The 18,541-nt window shown below is 50.4% G+C and overlaps 2 protein-coding genes across 2 annotated transcripts; one reads left to right on the forward strand and one right to left on the reverse strand.

Annotated features, from left to right (window-relative positions):
- Window positions 1–6,561: 6,561 nt before the first annotated feature.
- On the forward strand, window positions 6,562–14,404 carry LOC308131357 (trace amine-associated receptor 7g-like; the record flags this gene model as incomplete). The annotated part of the gene is made up of 5 exons (XM_080498085.1): window positions 6,562–6,725; window positions 6,847–7,651; window positions 11,469–11,536; window positions 13,338–13,451; window positions 13,594–14,404. 5 exons carry the CDS (start codon window positions 6,562–6,564, stop codon window positions 14,402–14,404), a joined length of 1,962 nt encoding a protein of 653 aa, XP_080354211.1.
- Window positions 14,405–16,409: 2,005 nt separating this feature from the next.
- Window positions 16,410–18,502, reverse strand: LOC308131358 (trace amine-associated receptor 1-like; the record flags this gene model as incomplete). Its single annotated transcript, XM_080498086.1, has 2 exons — window positions 16,410–17,241; window positions 18,321–18,502. The coding sequence occupies 2 exons, from the start codon at window positions 18,500–18,502 to the stop codon at window positions 16,410–16,412; spliced, it is 1,014 nt and encodes a 337-aa protein (XP_080354212.1).
- Window positions 18,503–18,541: the final 39 nt, after the last annotated feature.

Raw genomic sequence — 18,541 nt, forward strand, 5'->3', positions numbered from 1 at the left:
TTAGTGTAGCTCCTCACATTAGTGTAGCTCCTCACATTAGTGTAGATCCTCACACTAGTGAAGCTCCTCACACTGGTGTAGCTCCTCCCATTAGTGTAGCTCCTCAAACTTGTGTAGCTCCTCACATTAGTGTAGATCCTCACATTAGTGTAGCTCCTCACACTAGTGTAGATCCTCACACTAGTGTAGCTCATCACATTAGTGTAGATCCTCACACTAGTGTAGCTCCTCACGTTAATGTAGCTCCTCACATTAGTGTAGCTCCTCATGTTAGTGTAGCTCCTCACACTAGGGTAGCTCCTCACATTAGTGTAGCTACTCACGTTGGTGTAGCTCCTCACACTAGTGTAGCTCCTCACATTAGTGTAGCTCCTCACACTAGTGTAGATCCTCACACTAGTGTAGCTCCTCACACTGGTGTAGCTCCTCACATTAGTGTAGCTCCTCACATTAGTGTAGCTCCTCACACTAGTGTAGCTCCTCACAGTAGTGTAGCTCCTCACACTAGTGTAGCTCCTCACATTAGTGTAGATCCTCACACTGGTGTAGCTCCTCACATTAGTGTAGATCCTCACATTAGTGTAGCTCCTCACATTAGTATAGCTCCTCACATTAGTGTAGCTCCTCACATTAGTGTAGCTCCTCACATTAGTGTCGCTCCTCACATTAGTGTAGATCCTCACACTAGTGTAGCTCCTCACATTAGTGTAGATCCTCACACTGGTGTAGCTCCTCACATTAGTGTAGATCCTCACATTAGTGTAGCTTCTCACATTAGTATAGCTCCTCACATTAGTGTAGCTCCTCACATTAGTGTAGCTCCTCACATTAGTGTCGCTCCTCACATTAGTGTAGATCCTCACATTAGTGTAGCTCCTTACATTACTATACCTCACATTAGTGAAGCTCCTCACATTAGAGTAGTTCCTCACATTAGTGAAGCTCCTCACATTAGTGTAGCTCCTCACATTAGTGAAGTTCCTCACATTAGTGTAGCTCCTCACATTAGTGTAGCTCCTCACACTAATGTAGCTCCTTACATTAGTGTAGCTCCTCACACTAGTGTAGCTCCTCACATTAGTGTAGATCCTCACACTGGTGTAGCTCCTCACATTAGTATAGATCCTCACATTAGTGTAGCTCCTCACATTAGTGTAGCTCCTCACATTAGTGTAGCTCCTCACACTGGTGTAGCTCCTCACATTAGTGTAGCTCCTCACATTAGTGTCGCTCCTCACATTAGTGTAGATCCTCACATTAGTGTAGCTCCTTACATTACTATACCTCACATTAGTGAAGCTCCTCACATTAGAGTAGCTCCTCACATTAGTGAAGCTCCTCACATTAGTGTAGCTCCTTACATTAGTGAAGTTCCTCACATTAGTGTAGCTCCTCACATTAGTGTAGATCCTCACATTAGTGTAGATCCTCACATTACTGTAGTACCTCACAATAGTGTAGTTCCTCACATTAGTGTAGTGCCTCACAATAGTGTAGATCTTCACATTAGTGTAGTACCTCACAATAGTGTGGTTCCTCACATTAGTGTAGCTCATTACATTAGTGTAGATCCTCACATTAGTGTAGATCCTCACATTAGTGCAGGCCACTCAGCAGTGAGGTCACCAAGCTGAAGGAACAACACAGTTTTAAAGCCTGCAGACGTTTGAGTGAAGCTCACATGTGAAGAACATCATCAACACACTTGTGTTCCTGAACAAACAAACAAACAAACAAACAAACAAACAAACAAACAAAGGCTGAGTCGTGTGCACGGCGGCCATCTTGGAACTACTTTATTGTAAAAGTCCAGAATATTTTATAAATACAGAAGAAACATGAAACTATTTGGATTTAAATCAAATTGGAGGAGAAACTCTGTGTGTGTGTGTGTGTGTGTGTGTGTGTGTGTGTGTGTGTGTGTGTGTGTGTGTGTGTGTGTGTGTGTGTGTGTGTGTGTGTGTGTGTGTGTGTGTATGTGTGTGTGTGTGTTGCGTCATGTGTTCACACCTCTGATTGGAGTCACTTTGTTTTAATGAGGATTTAAAGTGTGAAAGTGAACAAATCACTAGAGGATCTGTTTGTTTATGGAGGAGATCCAGTCCCTGGTGTGTGTGTGTGTGTGTGTGTGTGTGTGTGTGTGTGTGTGTGTGTGTGTGTGTGTGTGTGTGTGTGTGTGTGTGTGTGTGTGTGTGTGTGTGTGTGTGTGTGTGTGTGTGTGTGTGTGTGTAAAGAAAAGTTATTTGCACTAAACTTGGTTGTTGTTCAATGGAAATTTCACCTCCTGACCTCCAGACCTCCAGACTTCCTGACCTCCAGACCTCCAGACTTCCAGACCTCCAGACCTCCAGACCTCCAGACCTCCAGACTTCCAGACTTCCAGACCTCCAGACTTCCAGACTTCCAGACCTCCAGACTTCCAGACTTCCAGACCTCCTCCAGACCTCCAGATGTTTGTTCTGGTCTCAGAAAAGCTTAGTTTTCAACACGTTGTATTAAACACGACGTCAGAAGATGAAAGAGTGAAGCACAAAGAGATGAAAGACTGAACTGGGAAGAAAACAACTCCATAATCTGACTTGATAAACAAACAATATCAAAATGTTACAATCTTGATGGAAGATTAAAGTGTAAAGTCACGGACTAACAACTGAACAAGTTTTAAAACAAGCCAAGTCATCATTTCTAAAAACAACTTTTTAAATTTTGGCGAGTGCCAAACAATGTAGGACCACTAGAAGGTATCGGTACTCATCCTTTCTAAAAGTAGTATCGGTACTCATCCTTTCTAAAAGTAGTATCGGTACTCATCCTTTCTAAAAGTGGTGTCAGCTCTTGAACTTAATAAAAGTAGTATATCTAAGGGTGACTTAGCTCCTCCCCCTATCTCTAAGGGTACACCCAGCCACCCTACAGAGGAAGCTCATTTCAGCCGCTTGTATCCGGGATCTGGTTCTTTCGGTCATGACCCATAGTTCATGACCATAGGTGAGGGGAGGAACAGGTGAGGGGAGGAACAGGTGAGGGGAGGAACAGGTGAGGGGAGGAACAGGTGAGGGGAGGAACAGGTGAGGGGAGGAACAGGTGAGGGTAGGAACAGGTGAGGGGAGGAACGAAGATCGACCGGTAAATCGAGAGCTTCGCTTTTTGGCTCAGCTCCTTCTTCACCACGACGGACCGATACAACGTCCGCATAACTGCAGACGCTGCACCGATCCGCCTGTCGATCTCACGCTCCATCTTCCCCCCACTCGTGAACAAGACCCCAAGATACTTGAACTCCTCCACTTGGGACAAGGGCACTCCACCGACCTGGAGGGGGCAAGCCACCTTGTTCTGGTGGAGAACCATGGCCTCGGATTTAGAGGTGCTGATCTTCATCCCAGCTGCTTCACACTCGGCTGCGAACCGCGTCAGTGTACGCTGAAGGTCCAGGCTTGATGGAGCCAACAGAACCACATCATCTGCAAATAGCAGAGATGAGATCCCGTGGTCCCCAAACTGGACCCCCTCCGGCCCCCGGCTGTACCTAGAGATTCTGTCCATATAAGTAATGAACAGAACCGGTGATAAAGGACACCCCTGCTGGAGGCCAACGTGCACTGGGAACAGGTCCGACTTACTGCCGGCAATGTGAACCAAACTCCTGCTCCGGGAATACAAAGACCAAACAGCCCTCAACAAGGGACCCTGGACTCCATACTCCCGGACCACCCCCCACAGGACATCTCGGGGGACGCGGTCGAACGCCTTCTCCAGATCCACACAACACATGTGGACTGGTTGGGCGAACTCCCATGAACCCTCAAGCACCTGATGGAGGGTATAGAGCTGGTCCAGTGTTCCACCATCAGGAGCACCTGGTGGAGGGTATAGAGCTGGTCCAGAGTTCCACCATCAGGAGAACCTGGTGGAGGGTATAGAGCTGGTCCAGAGTTCCACCATCAGGAGAACCTGGTGGAGGGTATAGAGCTGGTCCAGTGTTCCACCATCAGGAGCACCTGGTGGAGGGTATAAAGCTGGTCCAGAGTTCCACCATCAGGAGAACCTGGTGGAGGGTCTAGAGCTGGTCCAGTGTTCCACCATCAGGAGCACCTGGTGGAGGGTCTAGAGCTGGTCCAGTGTTCCACCATCAGGAGAACCTGGTGGAGGGTATAGAGCTGGTCCAGTGTTCCACCATCAGGAGAACCTGGTGGAGGGTCTAGAGCTGGTCCAGTGTTCCACCATCAGGAGCACCTGGTGGAGGGTATAGAGCTGGTCCAGTGTTCCACCATCAGGAGAACCTGGTGGAGGGTATAGAGCTGGTCCAGTGTTCCACGGCCAGGACGAAAACCGCATTGTTCCTCTTGGATCCGAGGTTGGACTAACGGCCGGACCCTCCTCTCAGTACCCTGGAATAGACTTTCCCGGGGAGGCACAGGAGTGTGATCCCTCTGTAGTTGGAACACACCCTCCGATCCCCCTTCTTGAAGAGAGGGACCACCACCCCGGTCTGCCAGTCCAGAGGTACTGTCCCCGCCCGCCACGCGATGTTGCAGAGACGAGTCAGCCACGACAGTCCCTGCACATCCAGAGACTTAAGGAACTCTGGGTGAATCTCATCCACTCCCGGTGCCTTGCCACCGAGGAGCTTCACAACAACCTCGGTGACTTCAGCTTGGGAAATGAACGAGTCCACCTCTGAGAACCCAGCCTCTGCTTCCTCAATGGAAGACGTGGTGGTGGGATTGAGGAGGTCCTCGAAGTATTCCTTCCACCGCCCTACGATATCCCCAGTTGAGGTCAACAGCTCCCCACTTCCACTGTAAACAGTGTTGGTGGAGAACTGCTTCCCCCGCCCACGCCCGATAGGACTCCTTCTTCAGCTTGACGGCATCCCTTACTTCCGGTGTCCACCACCGGGTTCGGGGATTGCCGCCACGACAGGCGCCAGAGACCCTGCGGCCACAGCTCCGAGCAGCAGCTTCGACAATGGAAGTGGAGAACATGGTCCACTCGGACTCAATGTCTCCAGCCTCCCTCGGGATCTGTGAGAAGCTCTCCCGGAGGTGGGAGTTGAAGGCTGTGCGGACGGAGGGCTCGGCCAGATGTTGCCAGCAGACCCTCACAACACGTTTGGGCCTGCCGAGTCTATCCGGCCTCCTCCCGGTCCAGCGCATCCAACTCACCACCAGGTGGTGATCAGTTGACAGCTCTGCCCCTCTCTTTACCCGAGTGTCAAAGACACACGGCCAGAGATCAGATGACACGACCACAAAGTCTATCATTGACCTCCGGCCTAGGGTGTCCTGGTGCCACGTGCACTTATGGACACCCCTGTGCTCGAACATGGTGTTCGTTATGGACAAGCTGTGACTGGCACAGAAGTCCAATAACAGAACACCGCTTGGGTTCAGATCGGGGAGGCGGTTCCTCCCAATCACCCCCTTCCAGGTCTCACTGTCATTGGCCACGTGGGCGTTGAAGTCCCCCAGGAGAACAATGGAGTCCCCAGTTGGGGCACTATCCAGCACCCCTCCCAGGGACTCCAAGAAGGTTGGGTACTCTGAACTGCTGTTCGGTGCATAGGCCGAGACAACAGTCAGAGACCTGTCCCCTACTCGAAGGCGTAGGGACGCAACCCTCTCGTTCACCGGGGTGAACTCCAACACATGGCGGCTGAGCTGCGGGGCAATAAGCAAGTCCACTCCAGCCCGCCGCCTTACACTGTGGGCAACTCCAGAGAAGTGGAGTATCCAGCCCCTGTGGAGGAGCTGGGTTCCAGAGTCCAAGCTGTGAGTGGATGTGAGCCCGACTATATCTAGACGGTATCTCTCAGCCTCCCTCACAAGCTCGGGCTCCTTCCCCCCCAGCCGGGGACCGGGGCGTCGAGGCCTCTGCCGTCGACTGCCACCCAATCCACACTGCACCCGACCCCTACGGCAGCCTCTGTAGGTGGGGGGCCCACAGGAGGATGAGGAGGAGGGGCCCGCGGGAAAGAACCCTCCACCAGGCGCTCGCATACGAGCCTCGACCCCGGGCCTGACTCCAGGGTGAGGCTCCAGGGTGAGGCTCCAGGGTGAGGCCTAACTCCAGGGTGGGGCCTGGCTCCAGGGTGAGGCTCCAGGGTGAGGCTCCAGGGTGGGGCCTAGCTCCAGGGTGAGGCTCCAGGGTGAGGCTCCAGGGTGAGGCCCCGGCTGCACCAAACCGGGCGACGTCACTGCTCTCCTTTGATGCGTGTTCATAGGGGTGTGTTGAACTGCTTTTGATGTGACCCGTCCCTTAGGACCTGTTTGCCTTGTAGACCCTACTGGGGGCATAAAGCCCCCGACAACGTAGATCCTAGGACCATTCGGGTGCTCAAACTCCCCCACCACGGTAAGGTCGCAGTCCAAGGGGGACTCATCCTTTCTAAAAGTGGTATTGGTACAGGTGAAACATGGCGGCCGGGACAGTTTGACGATATGGGAGGAGGAGGAGGAGGAGGAGGAGGAGGAGGAGGATGGAGATAAATAGACCGTATGTCTGGAGAGCTGGGCAGCTCCTCTCCTCCTCCTCCTCCTCCTCCTCCTCCTCTCAGGGATGGAGGCCAGGGAGCTCTGCTACCCTGAGCTCCTCAACGCCTCCTGCAGGAGGTCACCCCGGCCGCACTTTGAGACGCTGCTCATCTACGCCCTGCTGTCCGTCGTGTCGCTGCTCACCGTCGTCCTCAACCTGCTGGTGGTCGTCTCCATCTCACACTTCAGGTGTGGGAGCAGCCGGCGTCCGGTGGTGCCCTTCCCCCTCCCCCGGCTGACCGGTGGTGCCGTCCCCCCCCCCCCCCACCCCCGCCCCGGCTGACCGTCTGTGGCTGTGGTCTCTCCCCAGGCAGCTGCACACGCCCTCCAACCTGCTGCTGCTGTCGCTGGCGGTGTCGGACCTGCTGGTGGGCGTCCTGATGCTGCTGCAGGCCATGCTGATCGACGGCTGCTGGTTCCTGGGCGACGTCCTGTGCACCCTCTACCAGTGCCTGGCCTACGTGGTGACGTCGGCCTCGCTGGCCACCGTGGTGGCCATCGCCGTGGACCGCTACGTGGCCGTCTGCTGCCCCCTGCAGTACTCCGGCAGGGTGACCCGGCGACGGGTCCGGGTGTGCGTGTGCCTGTGCTGGGCCGGCGCCGTCCTGCTGCAGTGCCTGAACCTGGCGGACAGCGTCCGGCCGCCGGATGGCTTTGCGGCCTGCGCCGGGCGGTGCGTCGTCCTCACCAGAAGCGCCGCCGCGCTGGCCGACGTGCTGCTGTCCTTCGCGGCGCCCATCGTGATCATCGTCCTCCTGTACCTGAGGGTGTTTGCGGTGGCGCTGGCCCAGGCCCGGGCCATGAGGCCGCGGCTCGGCCTCACCGGACCCCGGACCGTCGGCGGGGTCGTCGCTAAGAAGTCGGAGCTGAAGGCGGCGCGGGCGCTCGGCTTGGTCATCCTGCTGTTCTTCGCCTCCATGTGCCCGTACTACTGCATCACCTTGCTGCAGGACGACGCGCTGAACTCGCCGCTCGGCGGCTCCGTGGTGTTTCTCTTCTACTTCAACTCGTCGCTCAACCCCGCCATCTACGCCTTCTTCTACCCCTGGTTCAGGAGGTCCGTCAGGCTCATCGTCACGCTGCAGATCCTCAAGCCCAAGTCCTGCAACGCCAACGTGCTTTAGTCACACCGGCCGTCAAGCAGGCGGTCGCAATGTTCAAATCAAAGCTGAAAACTCACTCTTTTAAGTCAACGCTGTCTGGGGCAATGTATTTATTCTCTATGCTCTGTTGTTATGAATCTCTGGAAGCTTCTATAGGCCAGGACTTCTATAGACATCAAGTTTGATGGATTGATTGATTGATAATGTTCTGACCGGAGGGAGAAGAGAAGGGCAAACGTCTGAAAGTGACAGGAAGTTTTCTTTTCTCGTTGGACGTTTAAAAGAAACGACTTGTGCAGCGACACCGTCAGTCGGTCGTCTTCCTGGACTCAGTGTGTCGTTAAGATATCGTCGTTTCAGGAAAACACTCATCTTCTCTTCTTATGTTTGGACTGAAGCTCAAGTTGAAGAAAAGACTGAAAGAAAGAATGAAACGTTCATTTTCAACATACAAATGAGAAAGAGAAAAGGAATGGAAAAGAGAAACATTGAAATTTAAATTAAATAAAAGAAAAGAGAAACATTGAAATTGAAATTATTAAATAAAAGAAAAGAGAAACATTGAAATTGAAATTATTAAATAAAAGAAAAGAGAAACAGTGACATTTAAATGACTAAAAAAACATTTTGGCCCAAATGTTCATGTTGTTCTGAACAAACTGGTCTTTCTATTTCACACTTTGCACCTTATTTGTCACTTTTTCATTGTAAAAGATGAATCAAGTTGTAATTCTGTCAATTCTTCAATAAAAACATTTTCTATGTAACTCTTTGTTCTCTTCTTTACTTTGTTACTGATTCTTCTTCTTTTCAGCACAAAACTGCTATTTTGTAACCATATTGCTGATTTGGTGACCTCACACATTGCAGTGCAGTGGGGGACGCCCCCCCCCCCCCCCCCCCCCCCCCCCGGTGGGAATCCCTGGTTGATGGAACCACAGAGAAAACTGTGTTCTAGAATCCTGCACATTTTACTGACACAGCGTCAAATAACACAATGATGATACCAGTGGCAGGAAATGAAAAATAAATGTAATCTTTGTTCTCGAAGGAAAATGTCCCCAAAAACAAAAATGTCCCTAAAAGCATTGGTGCCCCAAAACAGTTAAAAACAAACACACACACACACGCACGCACGCACGCACGCACGCACGCACGCACGCACGCACGCACGCACGCACGCACGCACGCACGCACGCACACACACACACATACAGGTTGTTATACTCCAGGGGGGATTTTGTAATTAGAACATTACAGTTTCATCCTATTTGTTAATTTATATTTATACTACATGTTATATTACATTATATTCATAGTGCTGGAAGTTCTACATCGTACTACAGGAATCCCTGCGTCTCCTTGGGTAAATATTTCAATCCCTGCCTTGCACTGTTGGGTGTACGGTACTCTCCCACCTGAGTATAAGACACATCTGTTAAAGAATCACACCATGGAGACACCTGTATTTGTGGGGACATCTGTATTTGTGGGGACACCTGTATTTGTGGGGACATTTGTTTTTGTGGACATATCTTTCGTGGGGACCTTTTTATTCATGGAGACATCATTTGTGGGGACCTTTTTAATTGTGGACACACCCTTATTTGTGGAGACATCTTTATTCGTGGGGACCTTATTTTTGTGGAGACATCTTTTGTGGGACCTTTTTATTTGTGAGGACCTTTTTATTCATGGAGACATATCATTTGTGGAGACGTTTTTTTTATTTGTGGAGACCTTTTTGAATTTGGAGGCCAATGTGGTTTTGGAGACTTTTTTTGGCGGGGAGGAGTGGGGGGGGGCTACGGTTTGTTTTTTTCTAGATGTCCCTCCAATCCTGTAGTATTGTAGGACGGGGAAAACTGGCCACAGAAGAAGACAAGATCAGACGTTTGCATGTTCTCCAGCCCTTTATTCTTTTAACACAGTTCCATCTGTCCATCCATCTTCTATCCTGCTCATCCTTTTCAGGACTGGGGGGTTCTGGACCCAATGCCAACATATGATAAACTTAAACAAAGTGCTTCAGTTAAATGTGGCCTGTGACAATAATTGGAAATTCTTTAACTTGGAGGCTCTGGTTGTTGGTTGTACTGGTGGATTAGTCACTTCCTGACTCAGTCTGTCAGTTATTCCTCTTTCTCACATCAGCTTCAGGTATTCCTCAACGATGTCCCTCGTGGAAAGAGACACGGGATTTCATTTGATCATCTGATTTCCTGACAATGATGTGGGGGAGGGGCGATTGCTCTCAGCGTTCTGGTTGAAACTATGCTTGTGGGCGTTTGTTTTGGTCTTTAATATAACAAAGAAAGTGTATTGAAACATGTGGAGTGTTATGAGGCTCCTTCAACTTTTCTCCTTCAGTGGTTGTGGGCATTGTGTGGTTGCCTGTGTTTACAGTGTAGCACCTTGGGAATCACTGACGTAAGCTGCAGAGCAGAACATGATGAACAGTTTTTTTTTTTATTTGGCTGTCTCGACTCCGGTCTGTGTCACAAGACTTTATCCAGATGGATCATTGAAAGAAATTCATCTCATGAAAGTCTATCTAATTTAATTCATTTATACACTGTTGATTATAACACTGAGAACTCATTGAGGAAAACCCAGCAATCCTACACGAGTAAGAAACTCCCCATTGAAGAAAAATCTCAGAGTGGCGGCTTTATATAACAGAGAAATATCAGAAGTAACAGAATTCAAAAGAAACAAATCTGTTGCTTCCTGCTGCAGGTGGAGACGATCTAAAGTCTGATGATTCAGTCCAAGGCCTGAAGTGTGACGCTTCAATCCTAAAGGTTTGAGAACATGAACACAGAGCACTAACCCTACTGAAACTTCTCATTGATCCACGTCTACATGATCTTAGCATGGCAGGAGTTTGGCTTCAGGATCTGCAGGGTCACAATGAGTTTGATGGATTTCCTGAACCAGGGGTAAAACATGGCATACATCAGAGGGTTCAGACACGAGTTCAGGTACACCAGCCAGTTTACAAATGAAAAGGACGAGGTGTTCTCCTCCACACCCCCACCCACGAAGGACGGAGCGTAATACGGACACAGGCAGATCAGAAACACCACCACGACCACACCCAGAGTCTTTGCTGCTTTCAGCTCAGACTTGTTGACGGGGGAGGAGCGGCGCTGTGCCGCCATGTGAGAGCGCAAGGCCCGGGCCTGAGACACCACCACCACAAACACCCGGAGGTACAGGATGACGATGACCGTGATGGAGGCACTGAAGGTACAGACAAAGTCCACGGTGATGGTGAGGTTGTTGAGGACCACCACACACTCACCTTGGCAGGAGCTGTGTGACTCAGGCTGCTGGAGGAAGCTGGTGAGGATGAGGGTGGTGTTGTAGACGCAGGAGCAGACCCAGCAGAGACAGACACACACTTTAGTTCTGTCCACAGTCACTCTGCTGGGGTAGTGCAGGGGGTCACAGATGGCCAAGTAGCGGTCCATGGATATGAGCACAACGCTTATGATGGAAGACGAGGTGATGATGAAGTCTATGATGTAGTACAGAGCACATGCAGCGTCGCCCAGGAACCAGCAGGTCTGGGCGGCAATGATTTCAGCCGGCATCAGCAGGAGGCCCACCAGGAAGTCTGACACTGCCAGGGAGAGAATCAGGAGGTTGGTGGGGCTCTGGAGCTGCCTGCAGGAGGAGGAGGAGGAGCAGGAGGAGCAGGAGGAGCAGGAGGACAACGTTACTCCTCACATCACCACCATCATGAAGGAACAGGACAGAAACACATGGACATGAACAACATGACTTTAAGTGTGATAACAAGTGAAGTGTGATGTGCCTGAAGTGTGAGATGGAGACGATGACCAGCATGTTGAGAGCAGCAGTGAGGACGGAGACGAAGGACAGCAGGACGTGAAGCAACATGGTGGTGGACTGAAGAGCTGGAGGCTTTCTGCACGAAGAGTTGAGGAGTTGAGGGAAGCAGAGTTCATCTGGCTCTGCAGCGTCCATCCTCAGTGAGAGGAGAGCTGCTGAGTCCTCCGACTCTCCCTGATAAACCCTACAACCACCACCCCCCCACCCCCCCCCCCCCCCACCCTCGTCTCAAAGGATGGCTCTCTCTCTGTCACTGAACGTTTCAGCCACTGAGGCCTTGGTTACACATTTCACAGTACACACAAGTGAAAATGAAAAACCTTTGCTGTACTTCGGGGTCCATTAACGCAACGGTGAAAATGCTCAAACTCTGACATCTGTGAAAAATAGTTCTCCTGAACATTTCCAGTCGACGGACAATAAGATCAATATTTGCCTTTATAGTTGTTGGAAACACTGACGTCACACTTGGGTACCATATGTTGGAAATCCGCTTTCTGGGCAGTTTGACGATCAATAATGATTAAGAATTAATGTAGGTAGTTATTAATTATTACAAATAATGAGATCTGAGATGCAGTAAATAACCTCGGGGCACCACCAGGACATTATGGCCAATGTGTTTATCAGATTCATATAATACACCAAAATATGAATTTGGGAGTTGATATAGTTCATGAAGATGTTGGTAACATGACAATTTTAGTCATTGAATCAGAACTATTCGACATTTCTTTCACCTTTGTCCACATTGATAAGACAATTAGATTAAATTAAAAAATCTAAATATATATATCTAAAATTTAAAATTAAATTATATTCATTCATTAAAAAAAACTAGGAGGGGCACTCGTTAGAGTGCCAACGCCACATTTGGTTTCGAAACTGAGTTAGCAATGCTAGCATGTTAGCGGTTAGCTCATATATAAGCCAACGAGGCTGTCAGATAGCAACATCACAGTGGAAAACACTGAGCAGAGGCGCACAGATACACCAGGACCCGAGCCAGCGCACTCACACCGGAGTTTGGGGATATTTTCTGAACGGAAATATTTGCTGTGAGCTCCGGAGCGTCTCCATGGCAACAGATGCTGATCTCCTTTGATCTTATCCATCTTAGCCTTTCCCATCCAGTTTGTATGAGACTTTTTTTTTTTTTTGCTGTTTTCTGGGATTTATTCAGAAACGATTCGCCATTAACATCCCAAAATGTGATTGCGTGGTCCTTGGATGATGATCCCTTAAGATTTTATACCAATGGGGTGAGGAGGAGGGGGGTGTTCACCAGCAAGTGCCTGGTGACCGGGTCGCCCACGTGTCCTGGTCGGAACCGGCCCCCCCAAACAGTGACATGAGGAGGCTGCGGGGGCCCACAGCCCCCAAAGTCCAACACGGGGGAGAGGTGCCTTGCTTACGCAGTGCAGGAGAGCGCCGAGCCATGTGGCTTTGCCAACCCTGCAACACAAAGTGGCTCATTTTTTTTTCTCTTGAAGACATTATTGTTTTCGGGAGATTTTACTATTGAGGACATTTTACATTTTAGAAGCTTTGTAGTGCAGAAAACATTAAATTCATCCATCTGATTTCTTGGCAGGAGCTGTTTAGTAGAGAGAGAGACAGAGAGAGAGCCATCCTTTGAGACGAGGGTGAGGGGGGTGAGGGAGGGGGGGGGTGGGGGGGGGGGGTGGTGGGGGGGGTGGGGGGGTGGTGGGGGGGGTGGTGGTTGCAGGGTTTATCAGGGAGAGTCGGAGGACTCAGCAGCTCTCCTCTCACTGAGGATGGACGCTGCAGAGCCAGATGAACTCTGCTTCCCTCAACTCCTCAACTCTTCGTGCAGAAAGCCTCCAGCTCTTCAGTCCACCACCATGTTGCTTCACGTCCTGCTGTCCTTCGTCTCCGTCCTCACTGCTGCTCTCAACATGCTGGTCATCGTCTCCATCTCACACTTCAGGCACATCACACTTCACTTGTTATCACACTTAAAGTCATGTTGTTCATGTCCGTGTGTTTCTGTCCTGTTCCTTCATGATGGTGGTGATGTGAGGAGTAACGTTGTCCTCCTGCTCCTCCTCCTCCTCCTGCTCCTCCTGCAGGCAGCTCCAGAGCCCCACCAACCTCCTGATTCTCTCCCTGGCAGTGTCAGACTTCCTGGTGGGCCTCCTGCTGATGCCGGCTGAAATCATTGCCACCAAGACCTGCTGGTTCCTGGGCGACGCTGCATGTGCTCTGTACTACATCATAGACTTCATCATCACCTCGTCTTCCATCATAAGCGTTGTGCTCATATCCATGGACCGCTACTTGGCCATCTGTGACCCCCTGCACTACCCCAGCAGAGTGACTGTGGACAGAACTAAAGTGTGTGTCTGTCTCTGCTGGGTCTGCTCCTGCGTCTACAACACCACCCTCATCCTCACCAGCTTCCTCCAGCAGCCTGAGTCACACAGCTCCTGCCAAGGTGAGTGTGTGGTGGTCCTCAACAACCTCACCATCACCGTGGACTTTGTCTGTACCTTCAGTGCCTCCATCACGGTCATCGTCATCCTGTACCTCCGGGTGTTTGTGGTGGTGGTGTCTCAGGCCCGGGCCTTGCGCTCTCACATGGCGGCACAGCGCCGCTCCTCCCCCGTCAACAAGTCTGAGCTGAAAGCAGCAAAGACTCTGGGTGTGGTCGTGGTGGTGTTTCTGATCTGCCTGTGTCCGTATTACGCTCCGTCCTTCGTGGGTGGGGGTGTGGCGGACAACACCGCGTCCTTCTCATTCATAAACTGGCTGGGGTATTTTAACTCGTGTCTGAACCCTCTGATGTATGCCATGATTTACCCCTGGTTCAGGAAATCCATCAAGCTCATTGTGACCCTGCAGATCCTGAAGCCAAACTCCTGCCATGCTAAGATCATGTAGACGTGGATCAATGAGGGACTTTAAAAAACTAGAAGACAGAAAAGTGCTTTTTTTTTTTAATTCATCCTGTTTTATTTCTCTGTGTTCATGTTCTCAAACCTTTAGGATTGAAGCGTCACACTTCAGGCCTTTGACTGAATCATCAGACTTTAGATCGTCTCCACCTGCAGCAGGAAGCAACAGCTAGAGGCCAATGTCTTTAATGATCCATCTGGATAAAGTCTTTCTGTGAATCAGAGCTGTGACGTTCTGCTCTGCAGTTTATCGTCTCACGTTTCTCCCACCGTGAGCTCCGGCCCCCCCGCCAAGCCCCCCCCCCCACCACCGAGAGCCTCATCACACCACATGTGTTCCTGCAGACTGTTAGATTCTGAAGCAGAACTGCTCTTCTGAGGAGGAAGTGTTCTGGTCGACACTGTGGCGCCGCCGCAGCTTGAACCGTGGCACCGCCGCGGCTTGAACCGTGGCGCCGCCGCAGCTTGAACCGTGGCGCCGCTGCAGCTTGAACAGTTTCAATCTTTGATTTGTCAGTTTTTCACTGTAAAAGACGTATATTCAGCTGTAATTCTGCTCGTTGCTTCAATAAACGGAACCACTCTCTTGTTACACCCTCTTTATCTTTGTGGCCAGTTCATCTTTCTTATTTCACACACGCTTTGCCATTTTTGAATTATTTTGTGGGTTTACAGTCGTGCAAATTCCAGACAGTGAAAAATATAAATCAAGGATTCCCTTTAAATATAAATGTTTAAACGGAGTCGTCGTGTGATCTAAACGCTACGACTCACCAGCGAAAGAGACGTCTGGCACTTTGTGTAAATTTGCAAACATTTATAAAATTAATCATGCCCTGTTAATGTAAATGTTTAAAGTCAGTATATATATATATATATATATATATATATATGTAGAGAGAGAGAGCTTCATTATTATTCCTCAGGGGGAAACACAAACTTTCTGTGATATAAAAGCTGCAAACACCTGTTTTAATGCATAAAGAAAATCAACACATCAAATGTTTCCGCACTTATCTAATTAGGAGGGCTAATTCACCCCCCCCCCCCCCCCCCATGAATGTTTGGGGCCCAGTGGGGGGGGACCTCTCACTGCAAATCACTGGTTCATGTAAGCAGAGAAAAGGAAAAAACAATGTTTTCCACTGTGCTTCACAGTTTGCAGCCACAACAACACACAAATATTTATCATGAACCATTTTGGTGTTTGGGTGTAGAACACATACAGAATTAAGAATTCAGTTTTACAATAGTTCATAAAGAAGAAAAAATAAAGGGACATAAAGAAGAAAAGCACTGGCAACAGGACAATCTACTTGTAAAAAAGGCAAAACCCATAAAACCGGCTTGTATTTTGTACAAAGGAACAACAAAAGAAAAATGAGGGGAAATAAGGTGAGGGGCTTTAGGGGGGACTTAAAGATGGGTGAGGCACAGAGGGGAGGTAGTTTGAAAGGGGAAAAAGATTAGGGTCAAGGGTTAGGGTTAGGTTGGAGTTAGGTTAGGGTGGGGTGGTGGGGTTATTGTTAAGGTTAGGGTTATTTTGGGGTGGGGGGGTTGGGGATAAGGTTGGGTTAGGGTGGGGTGGGAGGTTAAGGTTAAGGTTAGGGTTAGGGTGGGGGGTTAGGGATGAGGTTAGGGTGGGGTGGGGGGTTAAGGTTAGGGTTAGGGTTAAGGTTAAGGTTAAGGTTAGGGTGGGGAAGGGGGGTTAAGGTTAGGGTTAGGGTGGGGGGGGTTAAGGTTAAGGTTAGGGTTAGGGTGTGGTGGGGGGGTTAAGGTTAGGGTTAGGGAGGGGGGGTTGGGGTTAGGTTAGGACTTGTAGAAATCCATCAAACTGTTCTGGTTTGGCTGAATTTCTCTGGAGCAAATAATTTTTATCGTCTGCAAATCTTTAAAGAATCAAAGCGACGTGGACGCAACGTCACCTTTTCGACGACACACGACAGTTTCTGGGGGACACCGGGCTTGTTGGACGGAGACGGTTCGGTGTCTCAGGGCGTCTCCAGCACGTTGGTCTCACTGGAACCGGGTCTGAGAATCTGCAGGGTCACGATCATTTTGATGCATCTCCTGAACCAGGGGTAGAAGAAGGCGTAGATCAAAGGGTTGAAGCAGGAGTTGAGGTAGTAGAGGCAGATGACGAAGGCGGCGGACGACGCGCTGACGACGGCGTCCTCCGCCGACAGCGTGACGCAGTAGTAGGGACAGAGGCAGATCAGGAACACCACCACCACCACGCCCAGAGTCCCAGCCGCCTTCATCTCCGACTTCTTCACCGCCACCTTGACCGACTCCTGACCCGCCGCCGCCACTGCCGCCACACGTGGCCGTACGGCGCGGGCCTGAGCCGCCGCCGCCGCAAACACTCGGACGTACAGAACCACGATGACGACGACGGGGCCGACGAAGGTCAGGAAGAAGTTGGCGACGCCGGCGACGTAGTCGATGACGACCACACACTCCCCCCGGCAGGAGCCCCGGCGTCCCGGACGCCGGACGTCGTCCCGGAGCATCAGACCGTGGCACAGCGCAGAACCCGCCCAGCACAGGGAACCCAGGACGGCGGTCCGGCCGGGCGTCACCCGCGCCGGGTAGCGCAGCGGGTCGCAGATGGCCACGTAGCGGTCGACGGAGATCAGCACCACGGTGCCCACCGAGGATGAGGTGATGACGTAGTCCAGCAGGAAGTACAGGCTGCAGGCCAGGTCGCCCAGGTACCAGCAGCCGTCCACCAGCAGGATCTGGAAGCACATGATGAAGCCAACCAGGAAGTCGGAGACGGCGAGCGACAGCAGCAGCAGGTTGGTGGGCGTCTGCAGCTTCCTGCCGGGAACCACGACACACTGGTGTTTGGTTTGACTACAACTGGCTTGAGTCATTTATTTAGAATATGTAAAATCAACAAGTATGATATTATATATATACACACACACACACACACACACACACACACACACACACACACACACACACACACACACACACACACACACACACACACACACACACACACACACACACACACACACATGTAGACACATACATGCATATTAAACAATTTGATAAGGTAAATTAATTTCTCCACACTTCTGTCCTACACGTCTGTACTACACATCTGTACTACACGTCTGTACTACACGTCTGTACTACACGTCTGTACTACACTCTACATCAGGGTGTCAAACTGGTCCTGGAGGGCCGCAGCCCTGCAGGTTTTCCAGGTCTCCGTCCCTGAATGTCCCGATCACGCTGCTCGTTACAATCAGCTGTGTGGAAGCAAGGACACCTCCAAATGGTGTAGGGCCGCGGCCCTACAGGACTGGAGTGCCACACCTCTGCCCTACATGTTGGAGGAGTGAACAAACATTCATTGAATCCCTTTTTACCAATTATTGTTTCACAACTTGATCATTTCCAGCTTCCTAATTATTTATATCATATTTGTGTTTCTACATGTAAGATACATTAAACGTATATACAAGTATAAAACAAATATTTTTCTATATGAATGTATATCCACATATCTATATATCTATATCAATACATATATACACGGGGACCAAGTGAAAAGCAGAAGAAGAGAGAGAGAGAGAGAGAGAGAGAGAGAGAGAGAGAGACAGAGAGAGAGAGAGAGAGAGCAACAGCTTCAACGGACAAGTCTCCTCTGGCTTTGAAGTGGGTCCGTGGAACAGTGAGGAGGTTCTGGCTCGAGAACTTTAGGGAGCGACCGGGGGAGTACCAGGGGCACAACAAGTCAGACACATATTTAGGAGCCTGACCTCGTAATGCTCTAAAAGTCAGAACTAACATTTTGAAATCAATTCAAAATTTGAAAAGAGAGATAGAGAGAGAGAGAGAGAGAGAGCGAGAGAGAGCGAGAGAGAGAGAGAGAGAGAGAGTACTTGAAGTGTGAGATGGAGACGATGACCAGCAGGTTGAGGACGACGGTGAGCAGCGAGACGAGGGACAGCGTGACGTAGATGAGCGTGGACAGCGAGCGGGGACGCAGCGTCCTCCTGCAGGAGGCGTTGAGGAGGTGCGGGAAGCAGAGCTCCGTCTCCTCCGTCACCTCCCAGGGTTCCATGGTCGTCCTGAGGAGGAGGAGGTGCCGTTCTGCCTCAGG

Source organism: Blennius ocellaris, assembly GCF_963422515.1.
Source record: "Blennius ocellaris genome assembly, chromosome: 6".
Taxonomy (NCBI): domain Eukaryota; kingdom Metazoa; phylum Chordata; class Actinopteri; order Blenniiformes; family Blenniidae; genus Blennius; species Blennius ocellaris.